The following is a 27,903-nucleotide window of genomic DNA, read 5'->3' as shown; positions in this document are numbered from 1 at the left end:
ACACGCACGCACGCACACAGAGAGAGAGAGAGAGAGACACGCACGCACACACAGAGAGAGAGAGACGCACGCACGCACGCACACACAGAGAGAGAGAGACACGCACGCACGCACACACAGAGAGAGAGAGACACGCACGCACACACGCACGCACACACAGAGAGAGAGAGACACGCACGCACGCACACACAGAGAGAGAGACACGCACGCACGCACACACAGAGAGAGAGAGACACGCACGCACGCACACACAGAGAGAGAGAGACACGCACGCACGCACACACAGAGAGAGAGAGACACGCACGCACACACGCACGCACACACAGAGAGAGAGAGGCACGCACGCACACACAGAGAGAGAGAGACACGCACGCACGCACACACAGAGAGAGAGAGACACGCACGCACACACGCACGCACACACAGAGAGAGAGAGACACGCATGCACGCACACACAGAGAGAGAGAGACACGCACGCACGCACACACAGAGAGAGAGAGACACGCACGCACACACGCACGCACAGAGAGAGAGAGACACGCACGCACACACAGAGAGAGAGAGACACGCACGCACGCACACACAGAGAGAGAGAGAGACACGCACGCACACACAGAGAGAGAGAGACACGCACGCACGCACACACAGAGAGAGAGACACGCACGCACGCACACACAGAGAGAGAGAGACACGCACGCACGCACACACAGAGAGAGAGAGACACACACACGCACACACAGAGACAGGGAGAGGGGGATGAGAGACGGAGGGAAAAGGACAGGAATGGAGGAGTGACACAGATCAAATGAAGAGATGGAAAGAATATCTCATGGCATTTATTTGATTGATTTGAAAACAATAGGAGATCCTTCACAGGGCTGGTCCGCTGTGGTTTGGTGATGTGGAGTAGATAATACAGAAGTGTATGAGAACTGAGGGAGGAAGGGAGGATGGCGTGTCGTGAGAGAGGTGAGAGGGAGCAGATGGAGAGGAGTGTGAGCGAGGGAGACAGAAGGAGGGATAGAGAAGAGGGGAGAGGGTGGATAGAGTTCAGAGAAAATAAATCTAGCTTCTAGGCTGGTGGTGAAAGGAGGGGTCACATCATTGACTTTTCCCTCATATAACAGTATGACAGTATGAGGAACAGAGGTCAGGGGCTTCTCATGCACCGTCAGACTGTAGCACCGCACAGTCTCTCTCTTTCTCCCTCTCTCTGTACCTACCTCTCTCACCCCTCTCTCTCTCTCTACCTCAATCTGCACATTCCCCCTATCTCTCTCCCTCTGTCTCCATCTTTCTGTCTCAGTGTCTCTCCTTTTGCAGGTGTAAATATGTGAGGGTGGATATGTTTTTTTAAATGTGTTTGTATAGTGTAAGATATTTACCCAATAAAGGGATGAATTATAATAGTCTCTCCTTCCCTCTCCCAGTCAGTGTATCTGGACCAGTTGCTGTCCTGTGTGGATGTTCTGTTGTCTCTGTGTGAGAAGGATTGTTGCTCCATCAGTCTACAGCTGTTACAGGTGCTGGTTACTGTCCAGAGCCTCTCCACTGAGCCACAGCTCACTGACAAGGTAAGATGGACGCACACGCCTACACACACACACACAAACCAGCATGCGTGCATGGACACACACACACATATGTCTACACACACATACATCAAACCCTAGCTCACTGCCCAGGTAAGACACACACAAACACATAATCACACACACTGACCCACATACACACAGCCTCACCCAGTGGCTGTAACGAGCAATCCCATATTCCTCTCTGTCTGCCAGGCAGGCCTCCCCCTCCCCTGTGGGCTCGACGTTTATAACCCACAATCCACCTCACCTGTGTAACTACTCTTCTCCTTCTCTACTTTGACATGTGGTTTTACCCTTTTTCCCTGCCCTCTTTCTTTTATATTAGAACTGTAAGCATGTTTTCTATATCGGGCCAGGGAAGCTATTCGAAGAATGTAAGCGTTAGACCTGGTTCAAAGTGGGCACAGTGGAACTCAACAGTCTACTGTAATTACCCATTTAGTCAGAAATTGCACCTTTGGAGTGGAACTAGTTTAAACCGTTGCTGAGGGTGAAAGGAGGCGGTTTTGGAGAGGAGAGAGCGAGAGAGAGCGAAAGAAAGAGAGGGAGAGAGAGAGGGGGGGCGTGGTGCGAGTCAGCAGGTGTGTCATCAGCCCCAGCGCCGTCCTTCCTCACACATACTGCCATTACATGCCACGCGAGCACCATCCTGCCGCGAAGGACACTCATTGTGTGGTTAACTTAACCCAGAATAATACTTAACAACAAAGAGAAGGGGAGGAGGAAACAGAACAGACTGTAAAAGCCCTGTGTTACATCTTATGTCTGTCTGTTTGGACTGTATGCTAATAACAGGTCTAAGAGCAGAGGAGCGGGAAGTGGAGTTGCACTCTGGCCAGCGGATGAATGACTGACCACTGTGGCCTTCGATGTCTGACTGTCTGTGTGTCTGTCTGCAGAAACTGTGTCCTGTCTGGAACTGGGAGGAAGAATAGGGACAGGGACGAAGAGAGGGAGAGAAGGGGGGGAAGAAGAGAGGGGGGGTGAGCATGACCTTGGGCATTCCCCGATGCTGTTGCACCTCCCAGGGGGAATGGCAGTGTTAGTTTTCCTAGAAAAGGAGCTTTGCTCGCTTCCAGTCAGGGTTGGGGGGGAGAGTTAGATGGTTAACACTATTGACTCAAGAGGACAGTCAGTCAGACAGTTAGTGTCCATTCGTCTGTGTGTCCATCCCCCCCCTCCCCTCAAGGGGGCCATAAGGGGGACCATTACTCGCCCCTCGAGGTCACGTCCTCTGTCCTGAACACTATGTTTACTCTCCTTTCTCTCTCACTCGGCTCATTACCCCTCCGTTGATGTTTATTGTGACTATAGGATGTGTGTGAATGCTTCCAGTTTGCTTTTCTGTATGGGTACATGTGTTAGTGTTTGCATCGGAGTGGTTTGATATATAAGACTAAGAGCATGTGAAGTACATTGTTTACAGTGTGTGAGTCTTTGGGAAAATGTTATTTCCATGGTAACGTTACTGTTCATGCTTTTGTTTCCGGATGTAATCTGAACTTTATGGAATGTGTTGGGATCACTTTCTCTCACCTTCCCTTCCCTCCCCCCCCTCTCTCTCTCTCTCTCTCTCTCCATCTCTCTCTCTCTCTCTTTCTCCATCTCTCTCTCTCTCTCTCTCTCTCTCTCTCTCCATCTCTCTCTCTCTCCATCTCTCAGGCAGAGCAGAGTGTAGTGTCTTTGTGTAAGGTCCAGGGTCTGGCTACAGTAGCTGACCTCTACAGGCAGCACATGGATCAGCTGCTCCAGTGGCTCTCAGCCTCTCAGAAGACCTGGACCAGCTACACCCCCCAGAGACTGCAGCTCCAGGTCATCGCCACCCAATCAGGTGAGACTATAGGTCAGGCTTCTCCAACCCTGCTCCTGGAGAGCTACTCTCCTGTAGGTTTTCAATCCAACTCCAGTTGTAACTAACCTGATTCAGCTTATCAACTAGCTAATTATTAGAATCAGGTGTGCTAGATTAGGGTTGGAGAGAACCTACAGGAACAGGGTTGGAGAGCTCTGCTATAGGTAATCTCTGGCCAATCAGGTGAGCGTATAGCCACATTGCTGGCCAATCAGGTGAGCGTATAGGCACATTGCTGGCCAATCAGGTGAGACTACAGGTCATCTCTGTCCAATCAGGAGACCAATCTGTAACCAAGACATTACTGTCCAATCAGTCATATCTGGCCAGTCAGAGACTAAAGCCACATTATTGTCTAATCATGTGAGACTACAGGCAGAGAGGAAGAGGCGAAGCGAGAGGTTTTACTCCGCCCAAAATCTGTCCATGAAAATAAGCCTACGAGGGTGGGATTTTTGTATGGAGGTCAATGCGAGAGTGTCAAATTTGGTCAACAAAAAATTGCTAGTTTGCTAAGTGATGCTTATTTGATCAAATAGAAGTTTCGTAATGGTTAGGTTGTTACGAATTTCACATTTACATTTACATCATTTAGCAGACGCTCTTATCCAGAGCGACAAATTGGATTCACTGATATAAGTGGACACGTGGCATTTACGCAACTTTGACAAAAACAACTTTATATTGGAGTTGGATATAACCCGTTTTAGTGTGGATATTGCCATTTAGGGCGTCTACCATTTTAAAGTAGTCAGTTGGGTGGGGATTCCTATGATTGGGGAGCAATCAGCCAAACGGCCACCATCATAGATTGATGACTTGGATTTACTGAACAAAAATATAAATGCAACATGCAATAATTTCAACGATTTTACTGAGTTACAGTTCATATAAGGAAATCAGTACATTTAAATAAATTAGGCCCTAATCTATGGATTTCACATGACTGGGAATACAGATATGCATCTGTTAGTCACAGATACCTTAAAAAAAAAAAGTAGGGGCATGGATCAGAAAAACAGTCAGTATCTGGTGTGACCACCATTTGCCTCATGCAGCGCGACACATCTCCTTCGCATAGAGTTGATCAGGCTGTTGATTGTGGCCTGTGGAATGTTGTCCCACTCCTCTTCAATAGCTGTGCGAAGTTGCTGGATATTGGCGGGATCTGGAACACGCTGTCGTACACGTTGATCCAGAGCATCCCAAACATGCTCAATGGGTGACATGTCTGGTGAGTATGCAGGCCATGAAAGAACTGGGACATTTTCAGCTTCCAGGAATTGTTTACAGATCCTTGCGACATACTTGGGCCGTGCATTATCATGCTGAAACATGAGGTGATGGAGGCAGATGAATGTCACAACAATGGGCCTCAAGATCTCGTCACGGTATCACTGTGAATATAAATTGCCATCGATAAAATGCTATTGTGTTCGTTTTCCGTAGCTTATGCCTGCCCATACCTAACCCCACCGCCACCATGGGGCACTCTGTTCACAACGTTGACATCAGCAAACCGCTCACCCACACGACGCCGTACACTCTGTCTGCCATCTGCCAAGTACAGTTGAAACCAGGATTCATCCTTGAAGAGCACACTTCTCCAGCGTGCCAGCGGCCATCGAAGGTGAGCATTTGCCCACTGAAGTCGGTTACGACGCCGAACTGCAGTCAGATCAAGACCCTGGTGAGGACGACAAGCACGCATATGAGCTTCCCTTAGACGGTTTCTGACAGTTTGTGCAGAAATTCTTTGGTTGTGCAAACCCACAGTTTCATCAGCTGTCCGGGTGTCTGGTCTCAGACAATCCTGCAGGTGAAGATGCCGGATGTGGAGGTCCTGGGCTGGCATGGTTACACGTGGTCTACGGTTGTGAGGCCGGTTGGACGTACTGCCAAATTCTCTAAAATGACGTTGTAGGCAGATTATGGTAGAGAAATGAACATTCAATTCTCTGGCAAAAGCTCTGGTGGACATTCCTGTAGACCTCATGCCAATTGCCCGCTCCCTAAAAACTTGAGACATCTGTGGCATTGTGTTGTGTAACAAAACAGCACATTTTAGTGGCCTTTTATTGTACCCAGCACAAGGTGCACCTGTGTAATGATCTTGCTGTTTAATCAGCTTCTTGATATGCTACACCTGTCAGGACACTGGATTATCTTGGCAAAGGAGAAATGCTCACTAACAGGAATGTAAACAAATTTTATATTTGAGAGAAATAAGCTTTTTGTGCATATGGAACATTTCTGGGATTTATTTCCGCTCATGAAACATGGGACCAACACTTTACATGTTGCGTTTATATTTTTGTTCAGTGTAGTATCTTGTTGAACTAAAAGGGCCATGTTTGAATGTTGGTATGTCTGTTCTATGCACTTTATTTCTACGCTGTCATCTACCCTTAAGAACTGTATGACTTTGAGACGAATCAAAGACCTTTGACTCAAGCCCCTTTAGAAACACTTACACAGACAGAAAACAACTTGGCTGGCTACCCAAACTCCTTGCGCCGGCCAAATGCTACGCCACGCCCATGGATGTTCGATTCTTCTTCCCAATGAGTCTGGATCTGAGTACCTCCCCGACGATTTCTACAATGGAAATCCATTCTAGACCGTCTGATTGGTCCCAGAAACCGATGGGTTGGGCCAGAGCCAGAACAAAAGTGTGGAAAGCGGCGCTTTATCAAATCAAATTGTATTGGCCACATGCGCCGAATACAACAGGTGCAGACATTACAGTGAAATGCTTACTTACAGCCCTTAACCAACAGTGCATTTATTTTTAATAAAAAAGTAAAATAAAACAACAACAAAAACAGTGTTGAGGAAAAAAAGAGCAGAAGTAAAATAAAATAACAGTAGGGAGTCTATATATACAGGGGGGTACCGGTGCAGAGTCAATGTGCGGGGGCACCGGCTAGTTGAGGTAGTTGAAGTAATATGTACATGTGGGTAGAGTTAAAGTGACTATGCATAAATAATTAACAGAGTAGCAGCAGCGTAAAAAGATGGGGTGGGGGGGCAGTGCAAATAGTCCGGGTAGCCATGATTAGCTGTTCAGGAGTCTTATGGCTTGGGGGTAGAAGCTGTTGAGAAGTATTTTGGACCTAGACTTGGCACTCCGGTACCGCTTGCCGTGCGGTAGCAGAGAGAACAGTCTATGACTAGGGTGGCTGGAGTCTTTGACAATTTTGAGGGCCTTCCTCTGACACCGCCTGGTATAGAGGTCCTGGATGGCAGGAAGCTTGGCCCCAGTGATGTAGTAGGCCGTACGCACTACCCTCTGTAGTGCCTTGCGGTCGGAGGCCAAGCAGTTGCCATACCAGGCGGTGATGCAACCAGTCAGGATGCTCTCGATGGTGCAGCTGTAGAATTGTTTGAGGATCTGAGGACCCATGCCAAATCTTTTCAGTCTCCTGAGGGGGAATAGGCTTTGTCGTGCCCTCTTCACGACTGTCTTGGTGTGTTTGGACCATGATAGTTCGTTGGTGATGTGGACACCAAGGAACTTGAAGCTCTCAACCTGTTCCACTACAGCCCCGTCGATGAGATTGGGGGCGTGCTCAGTCCTCTTTTTTTTCCTGTAGTCCACAATCATCTCCTTTGTCTTGGTCACGTTGAGGGAGAGGTTGTTATCCTGGCACCACACGGCCAGGTCTCTGACCTCCTCCCTATAGGCTGTCTCATCGTTGTCGGTGATCAGGCCTACCACTGTTTTGTCATTGGCAAACTTAATGATGGTGTTGGAGTCGTGCCTGGCCATGCAGTCATGGGTGAACAGGGAGTACAGGAGGGGACTGAGCACGCACCCCTGAGGGGGCCCCCGTGTTGAGGATCAGTGTGGCAGATGTGTTGTTACCTACCCTTACCACCTGGGGGCGGCCCGTCAGGAAGTCCAGGATCCAGTTGCAGAGGGAGGTGTTTAGTCCCAGGATCCTTAGCTTAGTGATGAGCTTTGAGGGCACTATGGTGTTGAATGCTGAGCTGTAGTCAATGAATAGCATTCTCACGTAGGTGTTCCTCTTGTCCAGGTGGGAAAGGGCAGTGTGGAGTGCAATAGAGATTGCATCATCTGTGGATCTGTTGGGGCGGTATGCAAATTGGAATGGGTCTAGGGTTTCTGGGATAATGGTGTTGATGTGAGCCATGACCAGCCTTTCAAAGCACTTCATGGCTACAGACGTCAGTGCTACGGGTCGGTAGTCATTTAGGCAGGTTATCTTAGTGTCCTTGGGCACGGGGACTATGGTGGTCTGCTTGAAACATGTTGGTATTACAGACTCAGTCAGGGACATGTTGAAAATGTCAGTGAAGACACTTGCCAGTTGGTCAGCACATGCTCGGAGTACACGTCCTGGTAATCCGTCTGGCCCTGCGGCCTTGTGAATGTTGACCTGCTTAAAAGTCTTACTCACATCGGCTACGGAGGCGTGATCACATAGTCATCCGGAACAGCTGGTGCTCTCATGCATGCTTCAGTGTTGCTTGCCTCGAAGCGAGCATAGAAGTGATTTAGCTTCGTCTGGTAGGCTTGTGTCACTGGGAAGCTCGCGGCTGTGCTTCCCTTTGTAGTCTGTAATAGTTTTCAAGCCCTGCCACATCTGACGGCGTCAGAGCCGGTGTAGTACGATTCAATCTTAGTCCTGTATTGACTCTTTGCCTGTTTGATGGTTCGTCGGAGGGCATAGCGGGATTTCTTATAAGCGTCCGGGTTAGAGTCCTGCTCCTTGAAAGCGGCAGCTCTACCCTTTAGCTCAGTGCGGATGTTTCCTGTAATCCATGGCTTCTGGTTGGGGGTATGTACGTCACGGTCACTGTGGGGACGACATCATCGATGCACTTATTGATGAAGCCAGTGACTGATGTGGTGTACTCCTCAATGCTATCTGAAGAATCCCGGAACATGTTCCAGTCTGTGCTAGCAAAACAGTCCTGTAGCTTAGCATCTGCGTCATCTGACCACTTTTTTATTAACCGAGTCACTGGTGCTTCCTGCTTTAGTTTTTGCTTATAAGCAGGAATCAGGAGGATAGAGTTATGGTCAGATTTGCCAAATGGAGGGCGAGGGAGAGCTTTGTATGCGTCTCTGTGTGTGGAGTAAAGGTGGTCTAGAGTTTTTTTTCCTCTGGTTGCACATTTAACATGCTGGTAGAAATTAGGTAGAACGGATTTAAGTTTCCCTGCATTAAAGTCCCCGGCCACTAACAATTTGTGATTGGCTTTGATACTCTGATTGGTTAGAGATGATCCAATCGCTGATGACTTTGTTTTGTACGACACCCCGCACTTTGACGTCACCACAAAGGTCTTCAATGATGGCAGTCTCAGACTGAAGTATGTAGCGAACGATAGCAGCGGAATAATTCAGTTTGAGTCGTCTGGCAAGACAGCAACAGAACCGGCCATTATCCAGCTACACACAGAAAGCTTGTCATTAGAGCCCAGTTAGCTTAGTGACTAGGGTAAATCCCCCCACTCCCAGTCTGTCTCAGGCCAGTTTAGGCAGGGTTAGAGGGCTCTGAACATCACTTTACGCATGACTTTACCCCTATCCCCCATAATCCGCCGACATTAGCACCTCCGACACACTTTCTTTCATCCCGGATTGCTCTCTCTCTGTCTCTGTCCTCTGTCTCTGTCTCTGTCCTCTGTCTCTGTCTCTGTCTCTCTCTCTCTCTCTCTCTCTCTGTCTCTCTCTCTCTCTGTCTCTCTCTCTCTCTGTCTCTCTCTCTCTCTCTCTGTCTCTCTCTCCGTCTCGGTCTGACTGTCTCTGTCTCGGTCTCTCTCTCTCTCACACCACACACTCGCACTTCAGACCTATACACTCTTAGAAAAAAGGGTTCCAAAAGGGTTCATCGGCTGTCCCCATGTAGAACCATTTTGGGTTCCATGTAGAACCCTCTATGGAAACTGATAAAGTATTTGAGATACTCTTTTTATTGGACCATAAGCTTTTTTAGGTTTTTGCTGTGATTGTATGGGAACAGCAATAAGTAGCTGAAGTATGTCCTCTAGTCAAGCCCCCAGTCATAACTGACCAGTCCATTCTAAGCCTACGGTCAGCCCCCACCCAGGTCACAACATCAAACGACAACCCCAAAGACCAAAGCGGACCCTCGTCTTGACCCTGATCCCCCCCCTTGCATCAAGGCCACTTTGAACCTCAGAGTCTTTGTGTGTGTGTGGTGCTTTTTAAAATACTCCCTACAAAGCCCCTCGCAGTTCCGGGGTTAACCTTTCACCTTTCTGGCCACTATGCCAAAGCATTCTGGGAATATGGGCATCTATTTGTAATTGTTTGAGATCTGAGAATTTCCCATCTCTTAGTCATAGTCTGTTCTCACCTTCTGACTGCTGTTTGTCAGACATAAACTTTGTCCTCCCTTTTCTTCTTCACACTGGCATTGCTCCTCTTTTCTGTGTGTGTGTTTGTCCGTGAATGTCCCTGCGTGTGTGCGCACTGTGCATACGTGTGTGTTCCTTCACTGTCTCTGGTCTGGCACCCTCTGCCCCTGTAAAAATAAATCTCCTCTGTGTCTGTGTGCCAACATCACGCCACGCACTGCCAGGTGAGAGGAGCAGGACAGAACACTGTGGTCAACTGGCTGTGTACTATGGATCATTTGAGTGGAATCCAGCCTAGCTGACCCTCTCATATCCGCAGTGTGTTTGTGTGAAGAGACCTTGAGATGTCTGGTCTGGTCTGACACCTTCACCATGTTTGTGGGACCGTTTTGATTCACACATTCTTGCTGCATGACATCTTTCCATTTGTGTGTCTCTCTCTCTCTCTCCTTACCCTCCATTGCCTTGTTCTCTCTTTCTCTTTATCTGCTTCTTGGAGGCAGTCATTTGTACTGGCCGGCCGCTGCCCTCCGCATCACAGGATATCCTGTCTCGTCTCTACAGCGTGTCACACACACATAATCAGACAGACAGTTGGTTAGTGTGTGTATGTGAGCTGGGAATACTTTCACTGTGAATTTCCCATCCAGTGAGTGACCCTGTCTGGTAACAGGACTTACGGCAACACACACACACACACACACACACACACACACACACACACACTCCTTTTACTCATGTCTCATTTCCTTGTTGCTGTGTGTCACAGTCTGGTCATTCCTTGGAACTTTCCCTGTCTGACATGAGTACTGGTCAGTAGTACTAATAATAGGACTTATATTCCTCTGTGTTTGTGTGTGTTCAGGCCCAGTCATTGGAGAGTTCCTGCCCTTGCTAATGCCCCTTCTGCAGAACTGTCTGAACCCAGAGAGAGACCCTGAGATGAGACTGCACATCTTCACCATGCTGTCCAAACTGCTGCTGGATGCTACGCACACTCTGGACTCCCAGAGGTGAGTTCTGAATGGACACACACACACACAATCAGCCGGTCCTATTTGAAACCCTACCCCTCCCCCTTGGCCTTAACCCTTCAAAGTTTGCAGATCTGTACGGTGGAAGCAATATTGGGAAGCTTTACCACTACACTGCTTAAATACCTATCCAGGCATGCTAACATGGAGGGGTCCAAAGGGGAGGGACAGGGACCGGCTGATACACACAGCCTCCCACACACACACTGACTCATGCACAGACTGACTCACACACAAACTGACGCAAGGACACGCGCATGCTCATACACGCAAATTCACATACATGCATACACACGCACATGCGTGCACATACACACACAAACCTGTGACCACCACACACAGACACAAAACATGCATTATATACACCAAGCTCCTACACCCGCAGCGAAGTCACAGAGCGAAAACAGAAAGTACCTCTGGTGCCCCAACATACCACAAGGTGGGTAAAGGAGAGGTGAAAAGTTTAGTAATGCTCTTAGACACACACATACAGACACACACACACACATACAGACAGACACACACACACACATACAGACACACACACACACATACAGACACACTCCAAGCCAGGCGGGACGGGGTATAGCCCAGATTGACTTTCCACAGGCTCGTTAGTGCATGCTGACCTAAACCTCTCACGTTTGTTTTCATTTCTCCAAACTGCACTGAACGCTATGTGTTTCTCCCCAGACATTATTAGCAGATTTAGCACAGCTCATGTTTTTCCAACTTCCCCTCATTAACTGCAGAATTAGCAGCCCAGCGACATGGGACCCTCATCAACAGAAGTAGCTGTCAATGATGTGTTCTGTACAGCATGTCTATGGTAGCTGTCCCATCTCAGGCTCTGCAGACTGCAGTGGGTCTGTTTATTCTCTATGGGGCTTGGGCTATATAGAGTATATGGCTGCTATAGGAGATTGGTCTTGGGAGGAACAACCATGAGCGTAATTTCCTCTAGTAACGGATGTGTTGAAAATGTGTTGGCCTAATGTTGTCCCCCCCCCTCCCAGAGGAGATGGTGAACAGACTCATGGGGGGTGTCAGTTACCCCCTCGTCTCACTAATCTGGATGGAATCTACCACCACAGGCATCTTGTTACGTCTGGGACCTACTAACATGAAACATACATAGCAATATGCCTCTGATGAGGGGAGGGGGTGGATTTCGGGTTGATCTATCTGTCCTCAGTGAGTTAGTAACGCTGTGCCTGATCCCCACCCCAGAGTGATCTTTCAACACTCTTTTAGGGGGATGGAGCATTGAGACTAATTGATTGATTCATTGGATTGATTGAACGGATGAATGAATGACAGAATTAAACCTGTATTGCCCTGAAGAGGATTTGATTTGCACATCATGAGCCACATTGTAAACAGACAAATGCAACCAAATCACCTGTGGGGAGGATACCTGTCACCCACACATTCCACATTACATTCATTCAAATCCAGACCAGGATATTAGCAGACAATAACATGAAAGACTCATCATTGGGGCCCTGAATATCTCTGTTGTTATATCCCCTCTCTCCAAGCCATTTCCCCATAGTCTGTCCCTCTTCCCCTCCAGTGCCTCACCCATCTCCTCCCTGTCCCTGTCCCTGTCCCTGGCCCTGATCTCTAATCTAGGGGAATGTGTTAAGTTAAGCCGGGGCCGTGTGCTCTGTGGTCTCTGCTGTGGCTCCTGCGGTCGGAGCAACAGTTGTCCCCGTCACTCAGTGGGGTAACTCGTCAGTGTGGGCCCCAAGGGTCGACCGTGACTGCCCTGGGTGCAGCGCGTGTCACCATGGATGTGTACATAATGGCTAGGTATGTTGAGGTCAATCTGGGTAGTTTGTGTGGATAGTTTGTATGGGTAGATATTATGGGTAGTTTGTATGGTGTGGAACCCTTGTAGCCAAACTGGCCAAAGGAGTTGGTAGAAGCAGACTGACACCCAGGCTAGATCTCAGACATTAAAAGATTAGAATTCTGAACTCGAAGCTCTAAGATGTGACTGCTAAGCCTACATCCAGTTCATACAGGTATGAAGTGAACAGCCAACAAGCATTGCCTCTGTCCTTCCCCAACTCTCTCTTCCTCTCCCAGGCCACCTATGCTGTTTAGTGTTGACTTGTGCTTTTAACCCAGGGCACCTCGGTAGTTAAGTCATCAAATAGGAAGATTAGTAGTGAGCGATTCTACAGTATAATACCTTTCATCTAAGGGCACCAAGTCTTATTGCTTTGGATGTTGGGAGAAGGGGAAGTTTATACTATGAGGAATTGGCATATTATTATTATTATTATTATTATTATTAGGAATTCATATTGACTTAAAGGGTAGGAAGCATGAGTTTTTACCCAGCAATGTGTGGTCAAAGACTTAGTCACTTAGTTGTAGTCACGATCTGGATACCTATAAGTACAAACATAGTTATGTTTTTGGGTTATTACATATTTATTAACTTAATTCCAGATATCTTATAAACTACCCACAATGCACTATTTCTCAACATCATATGGAGGATCTACTCTGTGCTACAGAGTTCGTATGCTAGGTCGGTAGCAAGCTCAAGCTGGCTAACGTTAGCCACTAGCCATGCTACCATGTAAATATATTCCAGACCAAGTGTTGGCGGTGGTGAGTTACAATCCACCAATCACGAGGAAGTGTGATGTAAACAAGGAGTAGATGGGGCACATGCAGCATGCTCTTCACTGACTTTGTGGCAGTGTTATCTATTGGGAACTCATTAGCATGGCAGGCTTCTTGCCGTGGGCTCATAACGAAAGGTCTCCTTTTTGTTTTGTCAACTTTTCAGCATGTTATCTGTGAAGTAGGCTACAGGAGTTTTGTAACTTTGTCCACCTTGGCTTAGTGCTACTGTGCTAGCTGACAGACATGTGGAATCAATGTATTTTGGATTTCTCTGACTCTCCCTTCGGCCCAGTGACTTGTTCGTGTCCCTCTCGCTTTCGTAGCTAACTCAGCCTGCACTTTAAAAAAAGTTTTACCATCGGATGAGCTCCAGCCATCAATCTGGATGTCTTCTCTCTTTGCTTTTAATCTGCAGTTATGTTTTGGTTGTGTTGTGTTGGGCTCTAGCTTGCCGACCATAACCGTGGAGGTTGGCTAGGCTAATAGCTAGTTGGCTAAATAGCTAACGTTAGCTGGCTGGCTAGCTTACTGGCTAAGATAACTGCATATAGCTAACATTCTTTAATAACTTGTTAGATGGCGTTATGTATTTCCAAAACTTTAGTTTACTTTAATGAATCTGTAAGCTAGGTGTTGATCGCAACTGGCTGACTCATTCAGTGATAACGTTAGCAGTTTGGTAGGGCTAACGTTAGCAGGCTAGTAGGGCTAACATTAGCAGGCTAGTTGGCTAGCAACCTTGCAAGTTGATTTGCAAGTTGATTTGTAACAATAAATTCAAACCAGTAGTTGGTTTAATTTGAAGTTATACATTTTAAGTTATTTTTGTTGGAGTTTACATTATAGGGAATAGGCTGGCTTGCTGGGTCCTCCATATTACATCACACCCCGGGAAAAACATTTTCCGACATGACTTCGGCGTTCTTTGGAATTCTGATCGGTTTCGAAAAATAGAAAAGTGAGGTGTAACTTTGCATTTGGACTTTTTATGCGTATACTAATGCAAATCCATTTGTTACATGTGGTTACGTTTATGCTACCTACCCTTTTAAGTAATACCTTCCCGCACACCGTCTCTCCCATGTAGAATGTTTGTAGTTTGTAGTGCAGCACACACAAACACAAACTCCATCTCATCAAGGCGACAATGATAATGATACACAGTATCTCTCTATAATACACTCTTTGTACCAAAATGACATAATAACATGTCGGCAGCAGAACAAAGAGAAAGGAAAAGGGAAGGGAGAGAAGAGTGTATCCTCAAACACGTGCCTTAGTTCCACTGACACATAATGGCTTTGTTTCATGTGGATCTGTGGGCTGCTATTAAAGGTGAAGTTGGAATAGAAGTAGAGAGGTGGGCTGCTATTGAAGGTTAAGATGAAATACAAGTAGAAAGGAATGTGTTATGGGAGAAAGAATACACCCCACACACTGTGAAAATGGCAGATAAAATCAAAGTAATTCTTCAAAAGAAAGAGATGTGTGTTGTTGGCAAGGAAGGTCTGTAATAGCTGTCTGAGATTTACAGCATAGAGCTAGGCAGTGTAGAGACCCAACAGGCTAGCATCCAGTGTGTGTGTAGCACATGGGGATGTGTGAAACTTACTCCTCAGCCTGAAGTGTTCCAACTTGCGCTGCCGAATAGCTAGCTTTTCGCGTGGCGCGATTGGTAAGATGCTTCAGGAGGGTGGTCATGTGTGCTTGCAAAGAAACAGAGGTCCTGGGTTCGGGCCTCGGTATGAGCCGAATCAGGAGGAAGCGGTACTCTAAGCAAGCAGCGTGACGTCCTTTACATGTGCACATGTGTTACTGTCTGGGAGTAACACTTGTCTTGAGTCAGACTGTACATGTGTGATGGGTACCAAATTGATGATCATATCTTATTGTGTGCATGCCTGCGAGCGCCATGCACGCTATTGATGGGATTGGTCAATGCGATGTGGAAAGAGGACTTTCCATGTCCTACCATCACTCTTCATGGCATTCTTTCCAGCCACTTCCATATGGGCAGAGAGAGAGCAGGGAGAATAGAACACATGAAGGCCACTGACTGACTTCTGGCTGCATTAGTGGGAGATAGGCTCCCCCTACTGGTGAAGAGATGGTACAGGCCGCTCCAACGTGTAGTATTACAGGGTCACTCAGAACAGAAACATAATGGGGGTGTATATAGGGATTATAGAGACTGCTGCCAGATTTTACACTTACAAATACCACATGTCAGTGTCGAGGAGAAATGGGGTGTCGTACTCATAAATGAACGAGGTGTGTGTGTGTGAGAGTGAAGGGGGAGTGAGTGACTGTCAGTATGATTGAATTGGCAGGAAAGTAGAGTGAGTTAGAGAAGAGGAGAAATGAAGGACATCCAGATGGTCCTTTCCTCCTCTTCTTGTCCTCCCCTCTGTTCCATCTCTTTCTCTACCTCTAGTGTTACTTTGTGTGGACAGGCTGGCTGGCTATGGGAAACATGGCCGTAGTTCCAGCTGTGTGTCAGTGGTTTGCCACTGTGTAGCACTCACAGTAATCTCCAGTAGCTGCCTGGTAACTCTATATTACTGTATCCTCACCAAGTGCTTTCACATCGCATCACGTCATAGGACTAGTAGGCTACTTCCCAGTCTGCTCATCCTGACTCTTATGACGTTGCCTATTTGTACACTGACTGTGTCATTTATCACCATATCGTTAGATTATATTAGGTATTCCTAGACTTTTCTGTGAAGTTCTTAAGAATTTCATAGTGAATTATTCGATAATTTATTGGGAGTGTGGAGACTAAGACTGGGGAGTAGACTTATTTATTTATTTTCAGAAGAAAATAATATATTTTTCCTTATCATTAGAGAATTTCTTGGGAGTGTGGGAACTAGTGTCATTCTACTAGAACCTTCAAACTCATCTCTGGACCTGGAAGCCAGTTCCACTGAGTGTTTTCATTGTTCCCCTCTAATCAGGGACTGATTTAGACCTGGGATACCAGGTGGGTGTAATTAATTATCAGATAGAACAGAAAACCAGCAGGCTACAGACCTCATAGGGTAAGAGTTGAATACCCCTGTACTAGAGAGTAGATTTTCTTGGGTATTTTTAGTGAATTATTAGATAATTTATTTGGAGTGTGGGGACTGGGGAGTAGAGACAGCATCAAAACATCTACTTCTATAGAATAGGTGTAATAATGTAGTAATGAGTCCATTGGAACAGCTGACAGACTCTCTCCATCTCTCCCTCTCTCTCTTCTCCCCTCCCCCCACCCCTCTATTTTTTCCCTCCCTCTCTCTCTCCCTCTCCCCCTCGCTCTCTCTCTCTCTCTCTCTCTCTCTCTCTCTCTCTCTCTCTCTCCCTCCCTCTCTCTCTCTCCCCCCTCCCTCCCTCCCTCTCTCTCTCTCTCTCTCTCCCTCTCCCCCTCTCTCTCTCTCTCTCTCTCTCTCTCTCTCTCTCTCTCTCTCTCTCTCTCTCTCTCTCTCTCTCTCTCTCTCTCTCTCTCTCTCTCTCTCTCTCTCTCTCTCTCTCTCTCTCTCTCTCTCTCTCTCTCTCTCTCTCTCTCTCTCTCTCTCTCTCTCTCTCTCTCTCTCTCTCTCTCTCTCTCTCTCTCTCTCTCTCTCTCTCTCTCTCTCTCTCTCTCTCTCTCTCTCTCTCTCTCTCTCTCTCTCTCTCTCTCTCTCTCTCTCTCTCTCTCTCTCTCTCTCTCTCTCTCTCTCTCTCTCTCTCTCTCTCTCTCTCTCTCTCTCTCTCTCTCTCTCTCTCTCTCTCTCTCTCTCTCTCTCTCTCTCTCTCTCTCTCTCTCTCTCTCTCTCTCTCTCTCTCTCTCTCTCTCTCTCTCTCTAGGCGGTTCTGTGAGCACCTGGATGTGTTTCTACTGGAGTTGCTGCTACCTAACCTGGTGTGGAAGGCAGGTCGTACTGCTGCAGCTATCCGTACCTCAGCTCTCAGCTGTCTGCTAGCCCTGCTGCAGGGGGGAGCCATCACGCCCGGCCAGGTAAACACACACACACACACAGGTACCTGCACAAGTAAACATATACAGCACATGCACTGGTAAATGCAGACACATGCCTGTACAGTTAAACACAGAGACATGTACACACCTGTACAGTTAAACACAGAGACATGTACACACCTGTACAGTTAAACACAGAGACATATACACACCTGTACAGTTAAACACAGAGACATATACACACCTGTACAGTTAAACACAGAGACATGTACACACCTGTACAGTTAAACACAGAGACATGTACACACCTGTACAGTTAAACACAGAGACATATACACACCTGTACAGTTAAACACAGAGACATATACACACCTGTACAGTTAAACACAGAGACATATACACACCTGTACAGTTAAACACAGAGACATGTACACACCTGTACAGTTAAACACAGAGACATGTACACACCTGTACAGTTAAACACAGAGACATGTACACACCTGTACAGTTAAACACAGAGACATGTACACACCTGTACAGTTAAACACAGAGACATGTACACACCTGTACAGTTAAACACAGAGACATGTACACACCTGTACAGTTAAACACAGAGACATGTACACACCTGTACAGTTAAACACAGAGACATGTACACACCTGTACAGTTAAACACAGAGACATGTACACACCTGTACAGTTAAACACAGAGACATGTACACACCTGTACAGTTAAACACAGAGACATATACACACCTGTACAGTTAAACACAGAGACATGTACACACCTGTACAGTTAAACACAGAGACATGTACACACCTGTACAGTTAAACACAGAGACATGTACACACCTGTACAGTTAAACACAGAGACATGTACACACCTGTACAGTTAAACACAGAGACATGTACACACCTGTACAGTTAAACACAGAGACATGTACACACCTGTACAGTTAAACACAGAGACATGTACACACCTGTACAGTTAAACACAGAGACATGTACACACCTGTACAGTTAAACACAGAGACATGTACACACCTGTACAGTTAAACACAGAGACATGTACACACCTGTACAGTTAAACACAGAGACATATACACACCTGTACAGTTAAACACAGAGACACTGGTGCACACAACGGCCCAAGTAAGAACTGACACACTCACATAATACATGCAGGTGTGTACACACAAGCACAACACAAAGAGAAGCATACTGTATATTACTTTCCCCCATTCTGACCTGTCCTCTCCTATCTGCAGAACCCCTTATTCTGACCTGTCCTCTCCTATCTGCAGAAACACTTATTCTGACCTGTCCTCTCCTATCTGCAGAAACCCTTATTCTGACCTGTCCTCTCCTATCTGCAGAAACACTTGACAGTGAGTAAGGAGTACAAGGAAATATGTGGTAGTGCATTTTTCTCTTTCAACCATCAGGAGAGTTCATCTAGCGCACGCTTCCCTGCTTTGTCCATTTACCTTCAATATAGATGGTCCCACTTGACACATTTCATGTAATGGACTGTCTCCCTCTATCCATCTCTCCCCCTCTCTCTCTCTTTCCATCTCCCTCTTTCTATCCATCTCTTTCTCACTCACACACACACTTTTTCAGTTCCTCTCTCTCTCTCTCGACTGTGTCATGGCTAGAGCAAGGCAGCAGGTGTGTGGGGGTGGAGGGGGGTGGATGGGAGGGTTCACATACCTTTGTCCCACTGGAACAATGCTGCCTCTGTCCTGGTTCCATTGTTGTGGGCCGCAACCATCACTTAGACAGGCCCCCGCACCTGCCCTTGGGACCACGTGTCCAGTCACACTCACACATATTCATACCCACTCCACCGTCTGTGTTTGCCCTTGCATGCGCAGAATGACCGTTTCACAGCCAGCTCAAACACCACTTTGCGTTGCACCGCTTTTAAAATTGTGTTTAACAACGGTGAAAACAAACAGTTTGGAGAACACTGGCTGTGTGTCTGTGTGTGTGTTCCTTTCCACAGGCAAATCAAACTGGGCTTTGTCTGGGGAACATTGTTCCAGCCCTTCACTCCTTCCTGTAAAAACAATTAGCTGCTCCATTTACACACAGCCCTATCAGATAGACACTGATGTCATGTTAGATCACTTTACTGCCAAGCCCCCCCTCTCTTTCTCTCTCTCTCTCTCTCCCCTGTTTCCCTGTCGAGCACGCTCTCTCTGACCCTCACTCACTCGCTCTTTCTATCGCACACACTCACTGTTTTCCTCTCCCTCTTTCTCTCTCTTTCCCTCTTTCTCTCTCTCTTTCTCTCCCTCGCCCTCTCTCCGTCTTCTCTCTCTCTGTCTCAACCACTCAATCTCTCTTTCGTGTTTTGTTTGAATTAGGTGTGGGGATAAGAACCTTGATATCAGCTCATGTGATCTTAGACCAGCTCAGGGATGGTTGTGTTGTGTTCTGTTCTGGTCTACCTGGCCCAGTGTCCGTCTATGAGCTGGTGGATCTTTGATGCAGCTCCGTGCTGCTGTGTTTTCCCCATCACTCCCACACTCCCAGCCTGGCTCATAGTCACCAGGGATGATGAGCAACAGCCATCTCTGTCCAGTTTCTCCTATGTTTCAAGTGTTTGGGAAGTCAATTGGTTATATAACAGGGTCTCCAGTGTCAGAACTGTGCTTTGGATTACTGTGTGTGCTAGAGTAATTCACTGTGACTACCTGTGAACATAACATGTATGAAATGTGAGTTCAGCTTTCCTGCTCTTGTGCTGCCCAGTGCCCACACAATATTTGCACATTAGTAGTTGTGTTTTCTGTTTGTAGTATGGCGAGATTTGGTTGGGAGGGGCCCCCCCACCTAGCTGCAAAACATTTTAGTGGCCCCCCTTTTGACGGTGGAGAGAATAATTTAAGTTTTAAAGTTAATTACCTGCAATTCTACACATTTTGCCATGGGGTGGGGAGAACTGCAATTTTGTAAAAAAAAATCCTGCAATTCTACTCATTTTGCCATTGGCAGAGAGACATTTTTACAGTTTTAAAGCTAATTTCCTACAATTCTACACATTTTGTAATGACTTATGCCATGTTAATATGATAGCCTATCTGAGTGAGAATGACTAACAAAATCAATGCCGGCCCCCTGGAGGTCAGGGCCACTGGCCACGTGCCCTGGGTGCCCGGTCAGTATACAGCCATGATTACTACACGTTTAAATAGCTAGCTAGACCAACTACCAATAAATAAATACATGTTAGCTGACGTGGCTAGTTGAGTGACTGTCAGTGACTGACATAAGAGAAAAAATGCTGATGCACAACCAAATTTCAAAATTGCACCCGGTGTATTCTACTATTCTTACTCCCTTAGCGGCTGGGGTCCCTAAGCGACCACCTATGTCACTTATGCCTGGAACCGGCCCTGTGTCTGTTTTTATCTCTCTGTTTGTAGTTACTGGCCGTAGAGGAGAGGCTGAGTCCCCAGGTGTTGTCTGTCTCTCTGTCTGTATATAACCTGTGTCTCTCTGTCTGTAGTTGTATATAACGTGTGTCTCTCTGTTTGTAGTTACTGGCCGTAGAGGAGAGGCTGAGCCCCCCGGTGTTGTCTGCTCTAGAGGAAGACTCTCAGCTGTCCAGACTACTGGCCTGTCGTTCTCTCTCCACCCTGCTCAAACTGATCGGACCCAGCCTCCACCCAGATGCCCTGAACAACATCTACCCTGGTACTACACTGGTGTCTCCCTCTGTGTATCCTGTCTTTGTTAGAGCAAACATGTCTTTCTCTCCCTCTTTCCTTCACTCTATTTCTCTTTCTTTCATTCTCTCTCCTTCTTTATTTTTGTTCCTCTCTCATCCTCTCTTCAATTCTCTCATTCCCTCTGACACATATACATCTTTCTACATCATTCTAGAATGCATCCATGATTACGATTATGATCCCATAGAAATAGATTGAATCATTCTAATTCTAGACGGTCCTCTCTTGCTCTGCTGTTTGTGTCCTCAGAGGTGCTGAAGCGTCTGGATGACAGCAGTGAGGAGGTGAGGGGCGTGGCCCTCAGGGCTCTGGGCCTATGGCTTGCCTCCCTGGGGAAGGACTACAACTCCCAGCTCTACAGTCAACACCTGGAGGTCCTTTTCCAGCAGCTGTTGCTGCACCTGGACGACCCAAACAGCCGCGTGCAGGACACTGTGCTGGGTGAGACTCACAATCACACATTGGTCCAATCCTAAATCAACCCATCATCAATGATGATGATGATAGCTAGTGAATATGACTTGAAGTTGATCAGGTGGGTAGCAGTACTGTCCATGTTTCACAGGCTCTGTCCTGTCTCAGTCAGTCAGAGTTTAAAGAGTTGATCCCTACGTCTAACAGCCCCATACACACAGCCACATTGCTAGGATACCAGATCCCCCTTTTCCGTTGTATCAAAGGCTATCTATCCACCTTTTCCACTCCATTCATCTTTCACGCCGACCCATGCGAAGCTCCCCGCTCCACACACACCACCACTCCCCTCGTCCATCACGGGGCCGGGAGTGGATCCAGAGACAGAGGGGTGTGTGTGATTGACGCTCCGTCATCACCCCTGCAAAGCTACACACACACACACACACACTATATAAGCGAAGGTCAGTTCATAAACATGATTTACATCCCAACCACTGAACATCCTGTGGTCAAGGTTACCGATATTATACCCGAACACACAGACAAAACACAAAGGATATTATCTCTGGTAAAGGTTTCAAACTCTGCTGAGTGGAATCCACCGTATGATAGCTGTTGCTGCATCAGCTCAGTCCGAGGGTGTGTCCCAAACAGCACCCTATTCCCTACATAGTGAACTACTGGACCCTGGTCAAAAGTAGTGCACTATAAAGGGAAAAAGGGTGCCATTTCCCCCCTGGATCCTGGTCAAAAGTAGTGCACTATAAAGGGAAAAAGGGTGTCATTTCCCCCCTGGGCCCTAGTCAAAAGGAGTGCACTATAAAGGGGAAAAGGGTGCCATTTCCCCCCTGGACCCTGGTCAAAAGTAGTGCACTATAAAGGGAAAAAGGGTGTCATTTCCCCCCTGGGCCCTAGTCAAAAGGAGTGCACTATAAAGGGAATAGGGTGCCCTTTGGGGGATGCAGACCATTTATGTTTTTTTCTTCTATCCATATGACGATGGGAGAATATGGTTGAAGCATCAGCGTTCACCAGCCGTTTGTCACAGATAATCAAGGAGGAACCTCCATGAGAAGCAGAGTGAAACTCCAGCGGTGCTCTCAGCTAAGGCCCCAGCTCCACACTACAGGAAACACACTCAGACTTTCTGCCAATAAATAACACACACGTCTGCACATTGCTTGCACGCACACACACACACACACACACAAAGACAGATACTCATGCACACATGTACACATACACAAATAGCCATGAAACCGCAGAACCATCAAACCCTGTCGGAAAACACTGGGCATGAGAGGAGGAAGAGACCGGGAGGAAAGGGGTGAAAGAGGGATGAGAAGAGATAAAAGAGAGATGGGATGGGTGTGTGGAGAGATGAGGGAGAGGAGTCTCCATGTGGTTGTGATTAGGGGGTTGTTATCCTGAGAAGCGGGGGTGCAGGAGGCTCACGTTAGCCCCGCTAAGAGCTGCCTATCGTGGGTGTGATGGTACAGGGAGTGGGTGTAGAGGGTTGGGGTTAATAGCAGGTTTTGGGGTCAATTCCATTTCAATTCAGTCAGTTCAAGGGGTGACCTTAAATTCAAATTCCAGTGTCCCTCAGAAAACGCTTCCTGAATTGACCCCAACCCTGGCCGATTGATACAGCCGGTAGGAAGGGCGGATAGCGGTGTGTCTGTGTGTGATATGCGTGCACACGTGCGCTGCTCTGCTGTAAACGTGTGTGAGAGAGGATATAGGAGTATTCCTCTGTGGAATACGATGAGCTCACCCAGTGCTGACTGATAGCTGTGTCGTACCCCCGTACCCATAACCACCATCCTCCCCACAAATCTGGAGCCCCTTCTTTGTCTCATGCATGTCTGTGTTTGAAGCTTTTTTCCTCCTTCCTTCCTTCTCTCTCTTTCTTCCTTTCTTTCCCTCTTCTTTTATTATTCATCCCCTTCTTATATGGTTCTTGAATTTCAAAGTCACATCTCCCAAGAGCTTGATGTCTGCTGCTCCTCTGACAGTATGATGGACAGTACCGCCCCTCCTCCCTCTCTCCCCCTCTCTCATCCCTCTTCCCATAATTCCTTCCTCCCATAATTCCACAGCCCTGGGAGCGCGGCTGCTGCTACCTGCTCCACACACACACATGCCCCGCGGTTGGCACACACATCCAGGGGAATCACCGGATCCCCTCTCATCATCACAAGTCATCATTGTTCTCCTTTGTTCAAAAGAGCTCAGGGAAAGAAAAACCCCCACTGTATTTATACACACAAATCGCAAAGAAATCCCCCTTGGTCACCACTTGAGGAACAAAGTGAACAAAGTGCATTCCGACAGGTATCGAATGATGACTTGACGTGAACTAACTCATCCCAACTGACAGGGGTATCAACACTGTACAGCTTCAGTTACGCCATGTGGTTTCCTCAACATTTACTGTTGGCACTACTTCAAGTAAATCCATAGCATCTTTAATACCATTAAATTCCAGTGGTATCTGTCCTGTTGGAGTAGATATAACTGTGATGCAACACCGCCATCTGGTGGTAAAAGTGAAGTGCTTATTTTGTAGAACAATTCACTGTAATCCATCATGGCCTGCAAACAACAAATGTGTTGAAATGCTTTTTACCATTGCTGGAGTTAAGAATATGCTGCTAGTGTTGATATATTATGGGTTTTTACAGTACAGGAGTATTGATGTGACCTAAACTTGTAATATATGAAATGTTACCTTTACAAGCATGGCACTTGTAACGCCGGGGTAGTGGGTTCGATCCCCGGGACCACCCATACGTAAAAATGTATGCACACATGACTGTAAGTCGCTTTGGATAAAAGCGTCTGCTAAATGGCATATTATTATATTATTATTATTTATCTCTGTGAAAGCTGTAAAAGTAGACCTGAAGTAAAGCAGTTCTAGTCATAGTCCAAGGTGTGGCTGAGTATTATCACTACTGTCGGATGAAGAGGCAGCAGTCAGAGGCGAGGCGAGGGAGAAGAATAAAAGGGTCACAGAAGGAATTTTGTTGTACCCATCTGTGAGAGGCCCTTATCATTGTAACTAAAACAGACTATTCCAGACACCCACACATTCTATATGTTCAGGTGAGTAGAGAGAGATTATTATTGCTTTATGACTATTGTTAGTCTGTTATCTTCCTATCTTATTTCGCCATCTTCGTTATATCTTTACTTTGACAGTGTAGCTAAGTTTATTGAATTGAGAGAAGGTGTGAATTATTTAGATCAGTCCCATTACTTCCTATTTTTCTCACCTGTATTTCTTTTAGCTAAGACAATCATACCTGAACACTAGGAAACAATGAGTTCTGCTGTTAATAAGTATCAATAGCTCTACATTTGTATGAATCTACTGTAGTGACAACTTTTACAGTAAGGGCTAAATCCAAACTTAAGATTTGTTTAGAAACAATTGTTACACACATATTTCATGTTTAGATTCAGCAGTAAACAAAGCTATCAAGAGCTGACTCATTCCAGGAAGTCCTAATATGCTTTTTGGGTTATTATGTTCCAGAAATGGCGTCCTCCAGTCTCCTGTCTGATCAGATCCAGTGCTCTATCTGTCTGACTGTGTGAGTCCGTCACCACTCCATGCGGACACAACTTCTGCATGGCCTGTATCAGTGGACACTGGAATACCACTGAACATTGCCAGTGTCCAATGTGTAAAGAGACATTCTAAAGGAGACTGCTCTTAATCAACAAAACACTCAGAGATGTTGCTGATCATTTTAAGAGTGCGAGACAGAGATGAGTCCCATGCCGAGCCTGGAGAAGTGTCCTGTGATGCCTGCACTGGGACGAAGCTCAAGGCCCTGAAGTCCTGCCTGGAGTGTCTAACGTCTTTCTGTGAGACTCACCTGGAGCCTCATCAGAGAGTTGCAGGCCTGAAGACGCACATGCTGTCTTCCAGAACCTAGAAGACAGGATGTGTACGATGCACAAGAGACCCCTGGATCTGTTCTGTAGGACTGACCAGACGTATGAGTGTCAGTTCTGCACTAAAGCAGACCACAAGACTCAACCCCGTCCCTCTGGAGGAAGAGTGTGGAGAGAGGAAGGTTCAACTGGTGAAGATGGAGACAGAAGTGCAGCAGATGATCCAGGAGCGACTGTAGAAGATTCAGGAGATCAAACACTGTAGAGCTCAGTAAGAGAGATGGAAAGAGAGAGAGAACCTGCAACCTGTCTACTATCACATCAGTCGTTTATTCCATTGAGAAAAGACAGGCTGAGCTCATTGCAGTGGTTGAAGAGAAGCAGAAAGCAACTGAGAGACGGGTTGAAAGGCTCATTAAAGAGCTAGAGCAGGAAATCACTGAGCTAAAGAGGAGAAGCACTGAGCTGGAGCAGCTCTCACACCCTGAGGACCACCTACTCCAGAGATTCCCAACCCTCTGCACCCTTCCACACACCAGGGACTGGTCTGAGATCAGTGTTCACAGTGAGCTGTGTGTGGGGATCATGATGCAAGCTCTTTTTAAGCTACCAGAGAATTCAAGAAAACATTTCTGAACTTGAGAATTTCAAAATAGATATTAATGAATTGAAGTTTATGTTGAAGAGGATTCAGCGGTGGTCAGTGGATGTGACTTTGGATCCTGATACTGCATGGCAATACCTTATCCTGTCTGAGGACGGGGGGAAAAGTGAAACATGGAGACAAAATAATGTCCCGGACAACCCCAAAAGGTTTTACAAACCCTGGGTCTGTGTTGGGACACCAGGGCTTCTCAGGGAAATTCTACTATGAGGTTTCAGGTGAAAGGTAAGACTAACTGGTGGATAGGAGTGGCCAGAGAGTCCATCAACAGGAAAATATATGTTGTTACTGAACTGGATAATGGATATTGGGCTTTGGGACTGCATGATATTGGGTACCAGGTCTATACATCGCCTTTGATCTGCCTCCACCTGAGAGAGAAGCCCAAGAAGGTGGGGGGTTTGTTGATTATGAGGAGGGCCAGGTCTCATTTTGCGATGTGGAGACCAGATCTTATCTTCTGTTTCACTGGATGTGACTTCACTGAAAAAACTTTGCATTCTTCAACCCTGGTGGTAATATTGATTGTGATAACTCTGCTTCATTGGTCATCTCCCCTGTCAGTCACTCAGACTTAGAACGGTATTGTGTACAAAAGTACAAAAATGTTGCCAAAAATTACTATTAAAATACATGTATTGTTGCAAATATTCTCTGGTGGTTGCTTCACTGTCAGTCCTCAAAAATGTAATTGCATTGAATGTACTTTTTTTTCATTTCCAATTAATGATTGCAGCTAGTGACAATAATCCACAATCCACCCCAATATCTTGACTTTGTTATTGTGTTGAATCCCTTTGTCTGGCGTTCCTCTAGGTTGTGTGTGTGTGTGTGATAGTCTACTGTCACTTACCTGTGTGTGAGTCCATTTCAACATGACAACTGCCTGACTCCTGACTGTCTCATGTCTGTCTGTGTGTCCAGAGGTCCTGAAGACCTGCAGTGGCGTCCACCCAGCCCTCCTTAAGCAGGAAGTGGAAGCCGTGAGGGACAAACAGCGCAGCCCTGTCTACTGTGACCAACTACTCCAGCACATCCACTCTCTGCGCAATGATTCAGCGTAGAGATGCATAGTATTGGAAAGATGTACTGATGTGACAATACTGGTCAAATTAAGATCCTATATCTGTATATAATCTAGACATTATATAGATTATATTTTTATGGCATACCAAGAAAAACAAACCTGGAACTGCACCTCTCACAAATGGTCATGTCCAGCATGGACTTTCTCACCCACACATACAGTATATACATACACACACAGCTGTCACTAAGAGAGTGATACAATGATATGGGCATCCCGAGATACGACTTGACACATTGTATTGCAATGCATCTATGTAACCGCAATAAGGCAGGTATCAATTTGTTGTATCCTGTACAACAAGGATATGGTCCAACTGCTTAGAGCTCAAAACTGTTACCCATTCCTTTTTCAAATCTCCCCAGAACACATGGTTGTACTCTGTGATTTTGTTTGTTCATTACTATGCTTTTTAATTCGTTCCTCAAAAAGTGTGTGCATTAATTGAACTCTTATCAGAAAATATTTAATATGTTGATATTTCATTCTGTTGTGCCTTGATTTCTAGACTTACTTCACTGTTTATCTTTGATAAATATTATTAATTTTGACTAAGTGCACTCTATTGTGGTGTACGGGTTCTAAAAACGTTTTATTTGTGACATACACTCAGTGGCCAGTTTATTAGGTACACCAATGTAATACCGGGTCGGACCCCCCTT

At 46.4% G+C, this 27,903-nt stretch overlaps 1 protein-coding gene across 1 annotated transcript in view; it reads left to right on the top strand.

Moving 5' to 3' along the window:
- LOC121551168 (dynein axonemal assembly factor 5-like) overlaps window positions 1–27,719 on the top strand; it is a 49,643-nt gene extending 21,924 nt beyond the window's left edge. The window contains exons 7-13 of the mRNA XM_045210928.1: window positions 1,431–1,574; window positions 3,258–3,426; window positions 10,667–10,814; window positions 17,316–17,466; window positions 20,976–21,132; window positions 21,417–21,608; window positions 27,079–27,719. Of these exons, the coding sequence (XP_045066863.1) occupies window positions 1,431–1,574; window positions 3,258–3,426; window positions 10,667–10,814; window positions 17,316–17,466; window positions 20,976–21,132; window positions 21,417–21,608; window positions 27,079–27,218 (1,101 nt within the window). The 3' untranslated portion in view covers window positions 27,219–27,719. The remainder of the gene's footprint in view (window positions 1–1,430; window positions 1,575–3,257; window positions 3,427–10,666; window positions 10,815–17,315; window positions 17,467–20,975; window positions 21,133–21,416; window positions 21,609–27,078) is intronic.
- Window positions 27,720–27,903: the final 184 nt, after the last annotated feature.

The sequence above is a fragment of the Coregonus clupeaformis genome, chromosome 35 (genome assembly GCF_020615455.1).
Source record: "Coregonus clupeaformis isolate EN_2021a chromosome 35, ASM2061545v1, whole genome shotgun sequence".
NCBI classification, from domain to species: Eukaryota; Metazoa; Chordata; class Actinopteri; order Salmoniformes; family Salmonidae; genus Coregonus; species Coregonus clupeaformis.
This window is presented reverse-complemented; position numbering and strand designations above follow the sequence as displayed.